Raw genomic sequence first — 16,972 nt, 5'->3', positions numbered from 1 at the left:
AATGATACGGTGACAGATATAGGGTGTCTGAGTTTGGGTGGTATGTGAAGTGAAAGCCATGGAGAGTGGTTTGGTGAAAAAAGAAGAGGCGGTCAAAGCCTTACATAGGATGGAATGTTGCAAGGATGGCTGAAGTGGTTGGAATTGCTGTTGAATTCATTAAAAAAGGGGGTGACCGTGTTGTTGACTGGCTAGTTAGGATTTTCCAAGTATGCATGGTTCATGGTGAAGTGCCTGAGGATTGGCAGAATGCATGTAAAGGTGAGTGATTAAACAACAAAGGTATGAGTTTGTTGAGTGTGCCTGGTAAGTTGAATGGGAAGGGAGTGATTGTGAGTGAAGGCATGTACAAAACATCAAATTGGGGAGGAGCAGCGTGATTTCCGAAGTGGTAGAGGGTGTGCAGTTCATGTGTTTGTTTTGAAGAATGTGTGTGAGAAATACTTAAAGAAATGGATGGATTCATACATAGCATTTACGAATCTAAAGAAAAAGGATATGATAGGACTGACGGCGATGCCCTGTGGAAGGTCTAAAGAACACATATATGGTGTGGGAGGAAAGCTGATACAAGCAGTGAGAAGTTTTTATCAAGGGTGTAAAGCATGTGTACAAGTATAAAGAGAGAAGAGTCAATGGGTTGAAGAGAAGGTTGGTCTGCTGCAGGGTTGTGTGATGTTACATGGCTATTCAATATGTTTATGCTTGGGGTGATGAGGGAGGTAAATGTGGGAGTTTTGGAGAGAGGGGAAAGTATGCAGTCTGTGGGGGGATGAGAAGGTCTGAGAAATGTGTTAGTTACTGTGTGTTGATAATACAGCACTACTGGCAGATTATAGTGTGAAACTTCAAAAGCTGGTGACTGAGTTTGTAAGGGTATGTGAAAGGAAGAAATTGAGAGTAAATGTCAATAAAAGCAAGATTATTAGGTTTAGCAAAGTTGAGGGACATGTTGGTTGGCTAAAGTTTGAACAGAGAAAAATTGGAGGAAGAGAAGTGTTTTATGTATGTGGGAGTGGATATGGCAGTGAATGGAACCATGGAAGTGGAAGTGAGTCATAGAGAAGGTGAGGGGGTAAAGGTTCTGGGGGCAATGAAGAATGTGTGGAGAGAGAAATCATTTTCTGGGAGGGCAAAAATGGGCACGTCTTAAGGTATATGGATTCGAGTTTTCTCCAGTCAAACTTGCATTCCAACTTACAACTTATAAGCTTGCTTTTATTCACATTTACTCTCAACTTTCTCCTTTCACACATTCTCCTAACTTAGACACCAATTTCTGCAGTGTTTCTCTCAAATCTACCACCAGCACACATTACTCATATATGTATAATTAGAAGATATCCCTGGGGATAGGGGAGAAAGAATACTTCCCACGTATTCCCTGCGTGTCGTAGAAGGCAACTAAAGAGGAAGGGAGCAGCGGGCTGGAAATCCTCCCCCCTCATTTTTAATTTTCCAAAAGAAGGAACAGAGAAGGGGGCCAAGTGAGGATATTCCATCAAAGGCTCAGCCCTCTGTTCTTAATGCTACCTCACTAATTTGGGAAATAGCGAATAGTATGAAAAAAAAAAATAATTAGAAGAGTTGAAATGTGAGATGGTCAAGCCTGATTCATGTAACAGTCCATGTTATGTCAACTTTTAAAAAAAGTCTATAGCATGCTGTTAGACTATGAGAAGAATCATAATTGTGAGATAAAATCAATTTAGCAATGTTATTTTTATTTAATCTAAAAATTAATAATTCAACTGAAAATCATCTCAAAAGAAAAATTTTAAATCAACTTCTTTTTGAACAGTCTATTACTGACAGAAAAACTTACCAGAAGAAGCACTCATTGAGGTGGTGACAAGATTGGTTGTGAACACAGCTAAATCAAAGTTGCAAGGTGCTAAAAGCTGAAGGAATGACTCAGGATCACGATCACCAGTAGTGTTAAAGATGAGCACACGGTAAACCTTCGCACTTTTGAAGAAAGAAAAACATATTTGGGTGAATTTCTATTACATAATCTATTACATAAAATAAATCATAAACTATTCCTACCTATCTAGATATACAAAATTCTTTCTATCCTACCTCACACCACATACTGCCCTCAAACAAGGAAATGAAATGTCCAACAACAATGTAGTGTGAGGTTCGATCAAGTAATTCATAAAAGGGTATGACAGATGACGGTAAGTTGACATGGTTTGGAAATTTGGATAGAATGAGTGAGGAGTGGTTAACAAACAGGATATATGTGACAAAAGTGAAAGGAATAAGGAGAAAGGGTAACCCAACCATGCTGGGAATGGAAGGATATAGTGAAGGACTTTGATTAAGGACCTGATCATGCAAGAGGGAGAAAGGTGTGTACGGGATAGAGTGAACAGAGGTTACGTGATACACAGGGGTCAACGAGCTATAGATTAAACTAGGGCATGTGAGGTGGTCAAGGTAAAACATGGAAAGGTCTGCAGGCCTGCATGGGGATAGGGAGCTGTGATTTCAGTGCATTGCAGATGACATAGAGCTCTGGTTTCACTGTACTGCACATGACAGATAGAAAATGGATATGAGTGAATGTGGCTATTCTTCATCTGTTCCTGGCACTACTTCCCTAATGTGGGAAATGGGGAATAAGTAAGAAAGAAAAAGAGAATTTCATTCTATGCACACAAAACACATTACACACTTTATTGTATTTTTACCAGGCATGATTTCTTGCATACCAGATGAAAGAATGGCCCAACCCACCCACATACACATGTATATACATACTTGCCCACACACGCACATATACATACCTATACATTTCAACGTCCACTGCAATACCATCCAAACCTGCTGCCTTGCCGGCTTTCATCTTCCGCAAAGCTTTTACTACCTCTTCTCTGTTTACCAAATCATTTTCCCTAACCCTCTCACTTTGCACACCACCTCGACCCAAACACCCTATATCTGCCACTCTGTCATCAGACACATTCAACAAACCTTCAAAATACTCATTCCATCTCCTTCTCACATCACCACTACTTGTTATCACCTCCCCATTTACGCCCTTCACTGAAGTTCCCATTTGCTCCCTTGTCTTACGCACCCTATTTACCTCCTTCCAGAACATCTTTTTATTCTCCCTAAAATTTACTGATAGTCTCTCACCCCAACTCTCATTTGCCCTTTTTTTCACCTCTTGCACCTTTCTCTTGACCTCCTGTCTCTTTCTTTTATACTTCTCCCACTCAATTGCATTTTTTCCCTGCAAAAATCGTCCAAATGCCTCTCTCTTCTCTTTCACTAATACTCTTACTTCTTCATCCCACCACTCACTACCCTTTCTAAACAGCCCACCTCCCACTCTTCTCATGCCACAAGCATCTTTTGCGCAATCCATCACTGATTCCCTAAATACATCCCATTCCTCCCCCACTCCCCTTACTTCCATTGTTCTCACCTTTTTCCATTCTGTACACAGTCTCTCCTGATACTTCTTCACACAGGTCTCCTTCCCAAGCTCACTTACTCTCACCACCTTCTTCACCCCAACATTCACTCTTCTTTTCTGAAAACCCATACTAAGGGGGTGACTGTATTGTTGACTGGTTGGTAAGGTTATTTAATGTATGTATGACTCATGGTGAGGTGCCTGAGGATTGGCAGAATGCGTGCATAGTGCCATTGTACAAAGGCAAAGGGGATAAGAGTGAGTGCTCAAATTACAGAGGTATAAGTTTGTTGAGTATTCCTGGTAAATTATATGGGAGGGTATTGATTGAGAGGGTGAAGGCATGTACAGAGCATCAGATTGGGGAAGAGCAGTGTGGTTTCAGAAGTGGTAGAGGATGTGTGGATCAGGTGTTTGCTTTGAAGAATGTATGTGAGAAATACTTAGAAAAGCAAATGGATTTGTATGTAGCATTTATGGATCTGGAGAAGGCATATGATAGAGTTGATAGAGATGCTCTGTGGAAGGTATTAAGAATATATGGTGTGGGAGGCAAGTTGTTAGAAGCAGTGAAAAGTTTTTATCGAGGATGTAAGGCATGTGTACGTGTAGGAAGAGAGGAAAGTGATTGGTTCTCAGTGAATGTAGGTTTACGGCAGGGGTGTGTGATGTCTCCATGGTTGTTTAATTTGTTTATGGATGGGGTTGTTAGGGAGGTAAATGCAAGAGTCTTGGAAAGAGGGGCAAGTATGAAGTCTGTTGGGGATGAGAGAGCTTGTGAAGTGAGTCAGTTGTTGTTCGCTGATGATACAGCGCTGGTGGCGGATTCATGTGAGAAACTGCAGAAGCTGGTGACGGAGTTTGGTAAAGTGTGTGGAAGAAGAAAGTTAAGAGTAAATGTGAATAAGAGCAAAGTTATTAGGTACAGTAGGGTTGAGGGTCAAGTCAATTGGGAGGTGAGTTTGAATGGAGAAAAACTGGAAGAAGTGAAGTGTTTTAGATATCTGGGAGTGGATCTGTCAGCGGATGGAACCATGGAAGCGGAAGTGGATCATAGGGTGGGGGAGGGGGCGAAAATTTTGGGAGCCTTGAAAAATGTGTGGAAGTCGAGAACATTATCCCGGAAAGCAAAAATGGGTATGTTTGAAGGAATAGTAGTTCCAACAATGTTGTATGGTTGCAAGGAGTGGGCTATGGATAGAGTTGTGCGCAGGAGGATGGATGTGCTGGAAATGAGATGTATGAGGACAATGTGTGGTGTGAGGTGGTTTGATCGAGTAAGTAACGTAAGGGTAAGAGAGATGTGTGGAAATAAAAAGAGCGTGGTTGAGAGAGCAGAAGAGGGTGTTTTGAAATGGTTTGGGCACATGGAGAGAATGAGTGAGGAAAGATTGACCAAGAGGATATATGTGTCGGAGGTGGAGGGAACGAGGAGAAGAGGGAGACCAAATTGGAGGTGGAAAGATGGAGTGAAAAGGATTTTGTGTGATCGGGGCCTGAACATGCAGGAGGGTGAAAGGAGGGCAAGGAATAGAGTGAATTGGAGCGATGTGGTATACAGGGGTTGACGTGCTGTCAGTGGATTGAATCAAGGCATGTGAAGCGTCCGGGGTAAACCATGGAAAGCTGTGTAGGTATGTATATTTGCGTGTGTGGACGTGTGTATGTACATGTGTATGGGGGGGGTTGGGCCATTTCTTTCGTCTGTTTCCTTGCGCTACCTCGCAAACGTGGGAGACAGCGACAAAGTATAAAAAAAAAAAAAAAAAAAAAAAAAAAAAATTTCAACGTATACATACATATAAATACACAGACCTATACATATATACACATGTACATATTCATACTTGCTGCCTTCATCCATTTCTGTTGCCACCTTTCCACACATGAATTGGCACCCCCCTCCCCCCGCACGCGCGAGAAGTAGCGCTAGGAAAAGACAACAAAGGCCACATTCGTTCACACTCAGTCTCTAGCTGTCATGTGTAATGCACTGAAACCACAGCTCCCTTTCCACATCTAGGCCCCACAAAACTTTCCATGGTTTAAGCCAGATGCTTAACATGTCCTGGTTCAATCCATTGACAGCACGTCAACCCCGGTATACCACATCGCCAATTCACTCTATTCCTTGCACACCTTTCACCCTCCTGTATGTTCAGGTCCCAATCGCTCAAAATTTTTTTCACTCCATCCTTTCACCTCCAATCTGGTCTCCCCCTTCTCATTCCCTCCACCTCTGACACATATATCCTCTTTCTCAATCATTCCTCACTCATTCTATCCATGTGACAAAACCATTTCAATACACCCTCTTCTGCTCTCTCAACCACACTCTTTTTATAACCACACATCTCTCTTACCCTTTCAAACCATCTCACACCACATATTGTCCTCAAACATCTTCTTTCCAACACATCCACCCTCCTATACACTACTCTATCTACAGCCCACGCCTTGCAACCATATAACATAACTGGAACCACATTTCCTTCAAACATACCCATTTTTGCTCTCCAAGATAATGTTCTCGCCTTCCACACATCCTTCAATGCTCCCAGAACCTTCATCCCCTCTCCCACTCTGTGACTCACTTTGGCTTCCATCGTTCCATCCATTGCTAAATCCACTACCAGATATCTAAAACCCTTCACTTCCTTCAGTTTTTCCATTCAAACTTGCATCCCAATTGACTTGTTGCTCAACTCTGCTCAACCTAATAACCTTGCTCTTATTCACATTTACTCTCAACTTCTTCTTTCACACACATTACCAGAGTCACCAGCTTCTTCAGCAGTTTCTCACCCGAATCAGCCACCAGAGATATATCATCAGCAAACAACAACTGACTCACTTCCCCAGCCCTCTCATCCAGAACAGACTGCATACTTGCCCCTCTCTCCAAAACTCTTGCATTCACCTCCCTAACCACCATATCCATAAACAAATTAAACAATCATGGAAATATCACGCAACCATGCTGCAAACCGACATTCACTGGGAACCAATCACTTTGCTCTCTTCCTACTTGCACACATGCCTTTCATCCTTGATAAAAACTTTCCACTGCTTCTACCAACTTATCTCCCACACCATATACTCTTAATGCCTTCCACTGAGCATCTCTATCAACTCTATCATATGCCTTCTCCAGATCCATAAATGCTACATACAAATCCATTTATTTTTCTAAGTATTACTCACAATACATTCGTCAAAGCAAACACCTGATCCGCACATCCTCCACCACTTCTAAAACCAAACTGCTCTTCCCCAATCTGATGTTCTGTACATGCCTTTACCCTCTCAATCAATATCCTCCCATATAATTTCCCAGGAATACTCAACAAACTTATATCTCTGTAATTTGAATACTCACCTTTATCCCCTTTGCCTTTATACAATGGCACTATGCATGCATTCCGCCAATCCTCAGGCACTTTACCATGAGACATACATACACTGAAAATCCTCACCAACCAGTCAACAACAGAGTCACATCCTTTTTTTAACAAAGTCTACTGCAATACCATCCAAACCCACCGCCTTGCTGGTTTTCATCTGCAAGGCTTTCACTACCTCTTCTCTGTTTACCAAACCATTCTACCTGACCCTCTCACTTCATACACCACCTTGACAAAAACACCCTATATCTGCCACTCTATCATCAAACACATTCAACAAACTTTCAAAATACTCACTCAATCACCTTCTCACTTCATCACTTCTTGTTATTACCTCCCCATTAGCCCCCTTCACCGATGTTCCCATTTTGTTCTCTCGTCTTATGCATTTTATTTACCTCCTTCCAAAACATCTTTTTATTCTCCCTAAAATCTAATGATACTCTCTCACCCCAACTCTCATTTGCCCTCTTTTTCACCTCTTGCACCTTCCTTTTAGATGTTAATGTGCTGAGAGGGGCAACTGGAGGGATGTCTGATCATTATCTTGTGGAGGCGAAGGTGAAGATTTGTAGAGGTTTTCAGAAAAGAGAGAATGCTGGGGTGAAGAGAATGGTGAGAGGAAGTGAGCTTGGAAAGGTGAATTGTGTGAGGAAGTGCCAGGAGAGACTGAGTGCAGAATGGAAAAAGGTGAGAACAAATGACGTAAGGGGAGTGGGGGAGGAATGGGATATATTTAGGGAAGCAGTGGTGGCTTGCACAAAAGATGCTTGTGGCATGAGAAAGGTGGGAGGTGAGCAGATTAGAAAGGATAGTGAGTGGTGGTATGAAGTAAGATTGTTAGTGAAAGACAACAGGGAGGCATTTGGATGATTTTTGCAGAGAATTAGTGCAAATGACTGGGAGATGTATAAAAGAAACAGACAGGAGATCAAAAGAAAGGTGCAAGATATATATCTTATTTGCTTTGTCGCTGTCTCCCGCGTTGGCGAGGTAGCATAAGGAAACAGACGAAAGAATGGCCCAACCCACCCACATACACATGTATATACATACACGTCCACACACGCAAATATACATACCTATATATCTCAACGTATACATATATACACACACACAGACATATACATATATACACATGTACATAATTCATACTGTCTGCCTTTATTCATTCCCATCGCCACCTCGCCACACATGAAATAACAACCCCTTTCCCCCTCATGTGTGTGAGATAGTACAAAGAAAAGACAACAAAGGCCACATTTGTTCACACTCAATCTCTAGCTGTCATGTAATAATGCACCGAAACCACAGCTCCCTTTCCACATTCCCTGGTTCAATCCATTGACAGCACGTCAACCCAGGTACACCACATCGTTCCAATTCACTCTATTCCTTGCACGCCTTTCACCCTCCTGCATGTTCAGGCCCCAATCACTCAAAATCTTTTTCACTCCATCTTTCCACCCCCAATTTGGTCTCCCACTTCTCCTCGTTCCCGCCACCTCTGACACATATATCATCTTTGTCAATCTTTCCTCATTCATTCTCTCCATGTGACCAAACCATTTCAAAACACCCTCTTCTGCTCTCTCAACCACACTCTTTTTATTACCACACATCTCTCTCACCCTATTATTACTTACTCGATCAAACTACCTCACACCACATATTGTCCTCAAACATCTCATTTCCAGCACATCCACCCTCCTGCGCACAACTCCATCCATAGCCCACGCCTCGCAACCATACAACATTGTTGGAACCACTATTCCTTCAAACATGCCCATTTTTGCTTTCCAAGATAATGTTCTCGACTTCCACACATTCTTCAAGGCTCCCAGAATTTTCGCCCCCTCCCCCACCCTATGATTCACTTACGCTTACATGGTTCCATCCGCTGCCAAATCCACTCCCAGATATCTAAAACACTTCACTTACTCAAGTTTTTCTCCATTCAGACTTACCTCCCAATTGACTTGACCCTCAACCCTACTGTACCTAATAACCTTGCTCTTATTCACATTTACTCTCAGCTTTCTTCTTTCGCACACTTTACCAAACTCAGTCATCAGCTTCTGCAGAGTCTCACATGAATCAGCCACCAGCGCTGTATCATCAGCAAACAACAACTGACTCACTTCCCAAGCTCTCTCATCCACAACACACTGCATACTTGCCCCTCTTTCCAAAACTCTTGCATTCACCTCCCTTACAACTCCATCCATAAACAAATTTAAACAACCATGGAGACATCACACACCCCTGCCGCAAACCTACACTCACTAAGAACCGATCACTCTCCTCTCTTCCTACACGTACATATGCCTTACATCCTCGATAAAAGCTTTTCACTGCTTCTAACAACTTGTCTCCCACACCATATATTCTTAATACCTTCCACAGAGCATCTCTATCAACTCTATCATATGCCTTCTCCAGATCCATAAATGCTACATTCAAATCCATTTGCTTTTCTATGTATTTCTCACATACATTCTTCCAACCAAACACCTGATCCACACATCCTCTACCACTTCTAAAACCACCCTGCTCTTCCCCAATCTGATGCTCTGTACATGCCTTCACCCTCTCCATCAATACCCTCCAATATAATTTCCCAGGAATACTAAACAAACTTATACATCTGTAATTTGAGCACTCACCTTTGTCCCTTTTGCCTTTGTACAATGGCACTATGCAAGCATTCCGTCAATCCCCAGGCACCTCACCATGAATCATACATGCATTAAATAACCTCACCAACCAGTCAATAATACAGTCACCGGCTTTCATCTTCCGCAGAGCTTTTACTACCTCTTCCCTGTTTACCAAATCATTTTCCCTAACCCTCTCACTTTGCACACCACCTCGACCAAAACACCCTTTATCTGCCACTCTATCTATCATCAAACACATTCAACAAACCTTCAAAATACTCACTCCATCTCCTTCTCATCACCATTACTTTTTATCACCTCCCCATTAGCCCCCTTCACTGAAGTTCCCATTTGTTCCCTTGTCTTACGCACTTTATTTACCTCCTTCCAAAACTTCTTTTTATTCTCCCTAAAATTTAATGATACTCTCTCACCCCAACTCTCATTTGCCCTCTTTTTCACCTCTTGCACCTTTCTCCTGACATCCTGCCTCTCTTTTATACATCTCCCACTCATTTGCATTATTTCCCCGCAAAAATTGTCCTAATGCCCCTCTGTTCTCTTTCACTAATAATCTTACTTCTTCATCCCACCACTCACTACCCTTTCTAATCTGCCCTCCTCCCACACTTCTCATGCCACAAGCATCTTTTGCACAAGCCATCACTGCTTCCCTAAATACATCCCATTCCTCCCCCACTCCCCTTACCTCCTTTGTTCTCACCTTTTTCCATTCTGTACTCAGTCTCTCCTGGTACTTCCTCACACAAGTCTCCTTTCCAAGCTCACTTACTCTCACCACTCTCTTCACCCCAACATTCTCTCTTCTTTTCTGAAAACCTCTATAAATCTTCACCTTCGCCTCCACAAGATAATGATCAGACATCCCTCCAGTTGCACCTCTCAGCACATTAACATCCAAAAGTCTCTCTTTCGCACGCCTACCAATTAACACGTAATCCAATAACGCTTTCTGGCCATCTCTCCTACTTACATACGTATACTTATGTATATCTCGCTTTTTAAACCAGGTACTCCCAATCGCCAGTCCTTTTTCAGCACATAAATCTACAAGCTCCTCACCATTTCTATTTACAACACTAAACACCCCATGTATACCAATAATTCCCTCAACTGCCACATTACTCACCTTTGCATTCAAATCATCCATCACTATAACCCAGTCTCGTGCATCAAAACCACTAACATACTCATTCAGCTGCTCCCAAAACACTTGCCTCTCATGATCTTTCTTCTCATGCCCAGGTGCATATGCACCAATAATCACCCATCTCTCTCCATCAACTTTCAGTTTTACCCATATCAATCTAGAGTTTACTTTCTTACACTCTATCACATACTCCCACCACTCCTGTTTAAGGAGTAGTGCTGCTCCTTCCCTTGCTCTTGTCCTCTCACCAACTCCTGACTTTACTCCCAAGACATTCCCAAACCACTCTTTCCCCTTTACCCTTGAGCTTCGTTTCACTCAAAGCCAAAACATCCAGGTTCCTTTCCTCAAACATACTATCCATCTCTCCTTTTTCCTCATCTTGGTTACATCCACACACATTTAGACACCCCAATCTGAGCCTTCGAGGAGGATGAGCACTCCCCACGTGACACCTTCTGTTTCCCTTTAAGAAAGTTAAAATACAAGGAGGAGAGGGTTTCTAGCCCCATGCTCCCATCCCCTTTAGTCGCCTTCTACAACACGTGAGGAATGCATGGGAAGTATTCTTTCTCCCCTATCCCCAAGGATATCTATTCTATTTATTATACCTTGTTGCTGTCTCCTGCGTTAGTGAGGTAGCACAAGGAAACAGATGAAAAAATGGCCCAACCCACCCAAACATAGATGTATATACATACATGCCCACACACGCACATATACATACCTATACATTTCAATGTAAACATACATGTATATATACAGACAAATACATATATGCACATGTACATATTCATACTTGCTACCCTCAGCCATTCCCATCGCCACCCCGCCACACATGAAATGGCACTCCCTCCCCCTGCACATGCACGAAGCAGCGCTAGGAAAAGACAACAAAGGCCACATTTTTGCGAGGAATTAGTACAAATGACTGGGAGATGTATAAAAGAAAGAGGCAGGTGATCAAAAGAAAGGTGCAAGATATATATATATTTTTATATATTCATTTTATTTATTAAACCTTGTCACTGTCTCCCGCGTTAGTAAGGTAGTGTAAGGAAACAGACGAAAAAAATGGCCCAACCACCCAAATATACATGTATATACAGACACGCCCATACACGCACATATACATACTTATACATTTCAATGTAAACATACAAGTACATACACAGACAAATACATATGTACACATGTACATATTCATACTTGCTGCCCTCAGCCATTCCCATCGCCACCCCATCACACATGAAATGGCACCCCCTCCCCCCCCAAACATACAAGAGGCAGCGCTAGGAAAGACAACAAAAGCCACATTCGTTCACACTCAGTCTCTAGCTGTCATGTGTAATGCACCAAAACCACAGCTCCCTTTCCACATCTAGGCCCCACAAAACTTTCCATGGTTTACCCCAGACACTTCACATGCCCTGGTTCAATCCATTGACAGCACATCCACCCTGGTATACCACATTGTTCCAATTCACTCTACTTCTTGGCGCCTTTCACCCTCCTCCATGTTAAGGCACCGATCGCTCAAAATCTTTTTCGCTCCATCCTTCCACCTCCAATTTGGTCACCCACTTCTCGTTCCCTCCACCTCTGACATATCCTCTTTGTCAATCTTTCCTCACTCATTCTCTCCATGTGACCAAACCATTTCAATACACCTCTTCTGCTCTCTCAACCACACTCTTTTTATCACCACACCTCTCTCTTACCCTTTCATTACTTACTCGATCAAACCACCTCACACCACATATTGTCCTCAAACATCTCATTTCCAACACATTCATCCTCCTCCGCACAACCCTATCTATAGCCCACGCCTCACAGCCATATAACATTGTTGGAACCACTATTCCTTCAAACATATCCATTTTTGCTTTCCGATATTATGTTCTCGCCTTCCACACATTCTTCATCGCTCCCAGAACATTGGCCCCCTCCCCCACCTTGTGACTCACTTCCACTTCCTTGGTTCCATCTGCTGTTAAATCCACTCCAAGATATCTAAAACACTTCACTTACTCAAGTTTTTCTCAATCCAAACTTACCTCCCAATTGACTTGTCTGAGGCCTCAACTCTGCTGTACCTAATAACCTTGCTCTTATTCACATTTACTCTCAGCTTTCTTCTTTCACACACTTTACCAAACTCAGTTACCAGCTTCTGCAGTTTCTCACCTAAATCAGCCACCAGCGCTGTATCATCAGCGAACAACAACTGACTCACTTCCCAAGCTCTCTCATCCACAACAGACTGCATACTTGCCCCTCTTTCCAAAACTCTTGCATTCACCTCCCTAACAGTCCCATCCATAAACAAATTAAACACCCATGGAGACATCACACACCCCTGCTGCAAACTAACATTCACTGAGAACCAATCACTTTCCTCAATTCCTACATGTACACATGCCTTACATCCTCAATAAAAACTTTTCACTGCTTCTAACAACTTGTCTCCCACACCATATATTCTTAATGCCTTCCACAGAGCATCTCTATCAACTCTGTCATATGCCTTCTCCAGATCCATAAATGCTACATACAATCCATTTGCTTTTCTATGTATTTCTCACATACATTCTTCAAAGCAAACACCTAATCCACACATCCTCTGCCACATCTGAAACCACACTGCTCTTCCCCAATCTGATGCTCTGTAAATATATGTAAGGGGATAGGGGAGAAAGAATACTTCCCACGCATTCCTCACGTTTTATAGAAGGCGACTAAAGGGAACAGGAGCGGCGGGGCTAGAAACCCTCCCCTCCTTGTACTTTAACTTTCTAAAAGGAGAAACAGAGGGAGTCATGCAGGGAGTGCTCATCCTCCTCGAAGGCTCAGATTGGGGTGTCTAAATGTGTGTGGATGTAACCAAGATGAGAAAAAAGGAGAGATAGGTAGTATGTTTGAGGAAAGAAACCTGGATGTTTTGCCTATGAGTGAAACGAAGCTCAAGGGTAAAGGGGAAGAGTGGTTTGGGAATGTCTTGGGAGTAAAGTCAGGGGTTAGTGAGAGGACAAGAGCAAGGGAAGGAGTAGCACTCTCCCTGAGACAGAAGTGGAGGGAGTATGTGATAGAGTTTAAGAAAATAAACTCTATATTGATATGAGTAAAACTGAATGTGGATGGAGAGAGATGGGTGATAATTGGTGCACATGCACCTGAGCATGAGAAGAAAGATCATGAGAGGCAAGTGTTTTGGGAGCAGCTGAGTGTGATAGTAGTTTTGATGCACGCGACCAGGTTATAGTGATGGGTGATTTGAATGCAAAGGTGAGTAATGTGGCAGTTGAGGGAATAAATGGTGAACATTGGGTGTTCAGTGTTGTAAATGGAAATGGTGAAGACCTTGTAGATTTAGGTGCTGAATAAAGGACTGGTGATTGGGAATACCTGGTTTAAAAAGAGAGGTATACATAAGTATATGTATGTAAGTAGGAGAAATGGTCAGAGAGCGTTATTGGATTACGTGTTAATTGGTAGATGCACAAAAGAGAGACTTTTGGATGTTAATGTGCTGAGAGGTGCAATTGGAGGGATGTCTGCTCATTATCTTGTGGAGGCGAAGGTGAAGATTTGTACAGGTTTTCAGAAAAAAAGAGAGAGTGTTGGGCTGAAGAGAGTGGTGAGAGTAAGTGAGCTTGGGAAGGAGACTTGGGTGAGGAAGTACCAGGAGAGATTGAGTCCAGAATGGAAAAAGATGAGAACAAAGGATGCAAGGGGAGTGGGGGAGGAATGGGATGTATTTAGGGAAGCAGTGATGGCTTGCGCAAAAGATGCTTATGGCATGAGAAGCGTGGGAGGTGGGCAGATTAGAAAGGGTAGTGAGTGGTGGGATGAAGAAGTAAGGTTATTAGTGAAAGAGAAGAGAGAGGCATTTGGATGATTTTTGCAGGGAAATAATGCAAATGAGTGGGAGATGTATAAAAGAAAGAGGCAGGAGGTCGAGAAAGGTGCAAGAGGTGAAAAAGAGGGCAAATGAGAGTTGGGGTGAGAGAGTATCATTAAATTTTAGGGAGAATAAAAAGAAGTTTTGGAAGGAGGTAAATAAAGTGTGTAAGACAAGGGAACAAATGGGAACTTCAGTAAAGGGGGCTAATGGGGGGTGATAACAAGTAGTGGTGATGTGAGAAGGAGATGGAGTGAGTATTTTGAAGGTTTGTTGAATGTGTTTGATGATAGAGTGGCAGATATAGGGGTGCTTTAATCAAGGTGGTGTGCAAAGTGAAAGGGTTAGGGAGAATGATTTGGTAAATAGAGAAGAGGTAATAAAAGCTTTGCGGAAGATGAAAGCCGGCAAGGCAGCAGGTTTGGATGGTATTGCAGTGGAATTTATCAAAAAAGGGGGTGACTGTATTGTTCACTGGTTGGTAAGGTTATTTAATGTATGTATGAATCATGGTGAGGTGCCTCAGGATTGGCGGAATGCTTGCATAGTGCCATTGTAGACAGGCAAAGGGGATAAAAATGAGTGCTCAAATTACAGAAGTATAAGTTTGTTGAGTATTCCTGGTAAATTATATGGGAGGGTATTGATTGAGAGGGTGAAGGCATGTACAGAGCATCAAATTGGAGTAGAGCAGTGTGGTTTCAGAAGTGGTAGAGGATGTGTGGATCAGGTGTTTGCTTTGAAGAATGTATGTGAGAAATACTTAGAAAAACAAATGGATTTGTATGTAGCATTTATGGATCTGGAGAAGGCATATGACAGAGTTGATAGAGATGCTCTGTGGAAGGTATTAAGAATATATGGTGTGGGAGGCAAGTTGTTAGAAGCAGTGAAAAGTTTTTATCGAGGATGTAAGGCATGTGTATGTGTAGGAAGAGAGGAAAGTGACTGGTTCTCAGTGAATGTAGGTTTGCGGCAGGGGTGTGTGATGTCTCCATGGTTGTTTAATTTGTTTATGGATGGGGTTGTTAGGGAGGAGAATGCAGGAGTTTTAGAAAGAGGGGCAAGTATGCAGTCTGTTGTGGATGAGAGAGCTTGGGAAGTGAGTCAGTTTTTGTTCACTAATGATACAGCGCTGGTGGCTGATTCATGTGAGAAACTGCAGAAGCTGGTGACTGAGTTTGGTAAAGTGTGTGAAAGAAGAAAGCTGAGAGTAAATGTGAATAAGAGCAAGGTTATTAAATACAGTAGGGTTGAGGGTCAAGTCAATTGGGAGGTAAGTTTGAATGGAGAAAAACTGGAGGAAGTGAAGTGTTTTAGATATCTGGGAGTGGATTTGGCAGCGGATGGAAATATGTAAGCGGAAGTGAATCCTAGGGTGGGGGAGGGGGCGAAAGTTCTGGAAGCAGTGAAGAATGTGTGGAAGTCGAGAACGTTATCTCGGAAAGCAAAAATGGGTATGTTTGAAGGAATAGTGGTTCCAACAATGTTATATGGTTGCAAGGCGTGGGCTATGGACAGAGTTGTGTGGAGGAGGGTGTATGTGCTGGAAATGAGATGCTTGAGGACAATATGTGGTGTGAGGTGGTTTGATCGAGTAAGTAACATAAGGGTAAGAGAGATGTGTGGTAATAAAAAGAGTGTGGTTGAGAGAGCAGAAGAGGGTGTTTTGAAATGGTTTGGTCACATGGAGAGAATGAGCGAGGAAAGATTGACCAAGAGGATATATGTATCAGAGGTGGAGGGAACGAGGAGAAGTGGGAGACCAAATTGGAGGTGGAAAGATGGAGTGAAAAAGATTTTGAGTGATCGGGGCCTGAACATGCAGGAGGGTGAAAGGCGTGCAAGGAATAGAGTGAACTGTAGCGATGTGGTATACCGGGGTCCACGTGCTGTCAATGGATTGAAGCAGGGCATGTGAAGCGTCTGGGGTAAACCTGGAAAGTTCTGTGGGGCCTGGATGTGGAAAGGGAGCTGTGGTTTCGGTGCATTATTACATGACAGCTAGAGACTGAGTGTAAATGAATGTGGCCTTTGTTGTCTTTTCTTAGCGCTACCTCACATACATGATGGGGGAGGGGGTTGTTATTTCATGTGTGGCGAGGTGGCAATGGGAATGAATAAAGGCAGACAGTATGAATTATGTACATGGGTATATATGTATATGTCTGTGTGTGTATATACATGTATACACTGAGATGTACAAGTATGTATATGTGCTGTGTATGGACGTGTATGTATATACTTGTGTATGTGGGTGGGTTGGGCCATTCTTTCATCTGTTTCCTTGCGCTACCTCGCTAACGCGGGAGACAGCGACAAAGCAAAATAGAAAAAAAATAGAAAAATATGTGGTGCATGGAGTGTCAAATGAGTAAGTAATGACAGGGTTAGAGAGAGTTG

The 16,972-nt window shown here is 42.7% G+C and overlaps 1 protein-coding gene across 1 annotated transcript in view; it reads right to left on the bottom strand.

Moving 5' to 3' along the window:
* Positions 1–1,790: 1,790 nt before the first annotated feature.
* The window catches only part of LOC139749112 (folylpolyglutamate synthase, mitochondrial-like), a 116,435-nt gene continuing 101,253 nt past the window's right edge, over positions 1,791–16,972 (bottom strand). Inside the window, exon 9 of the mRNA XM_071662699.1 lies at positions 1,791–1,968. Within this exon, the coding sequence (XP_071518800.1) occupies positions 1,806–1,968 (163 nt within the window). The 3' untranslated portion in view covers positions 1,791–1,805. The remainder of the gene's footprint in view (positions 1,969–16,972) is intronic.

Source organism: Panulirus ornatus, chromosome 6 (assembly GCF_036320965.1).
Source record: "Panulirus ornatus isolate Po-2019 chromosome 6, ASM3632096v1, whole genome shotgun sequence".
In the NCBI taxonomy this organism is placed as follows: domain Eukaryota; kingdom Metazoa; phylum Arthropoda; class Malacostraca; order Decapoda; family Palinuridae; genus Panulirus; species Panulirus ornatus.
Note: the sequence above shows the minus strand (reverse complement) of the source record. Positions and strands in the feature narration are given on the sequence as shown.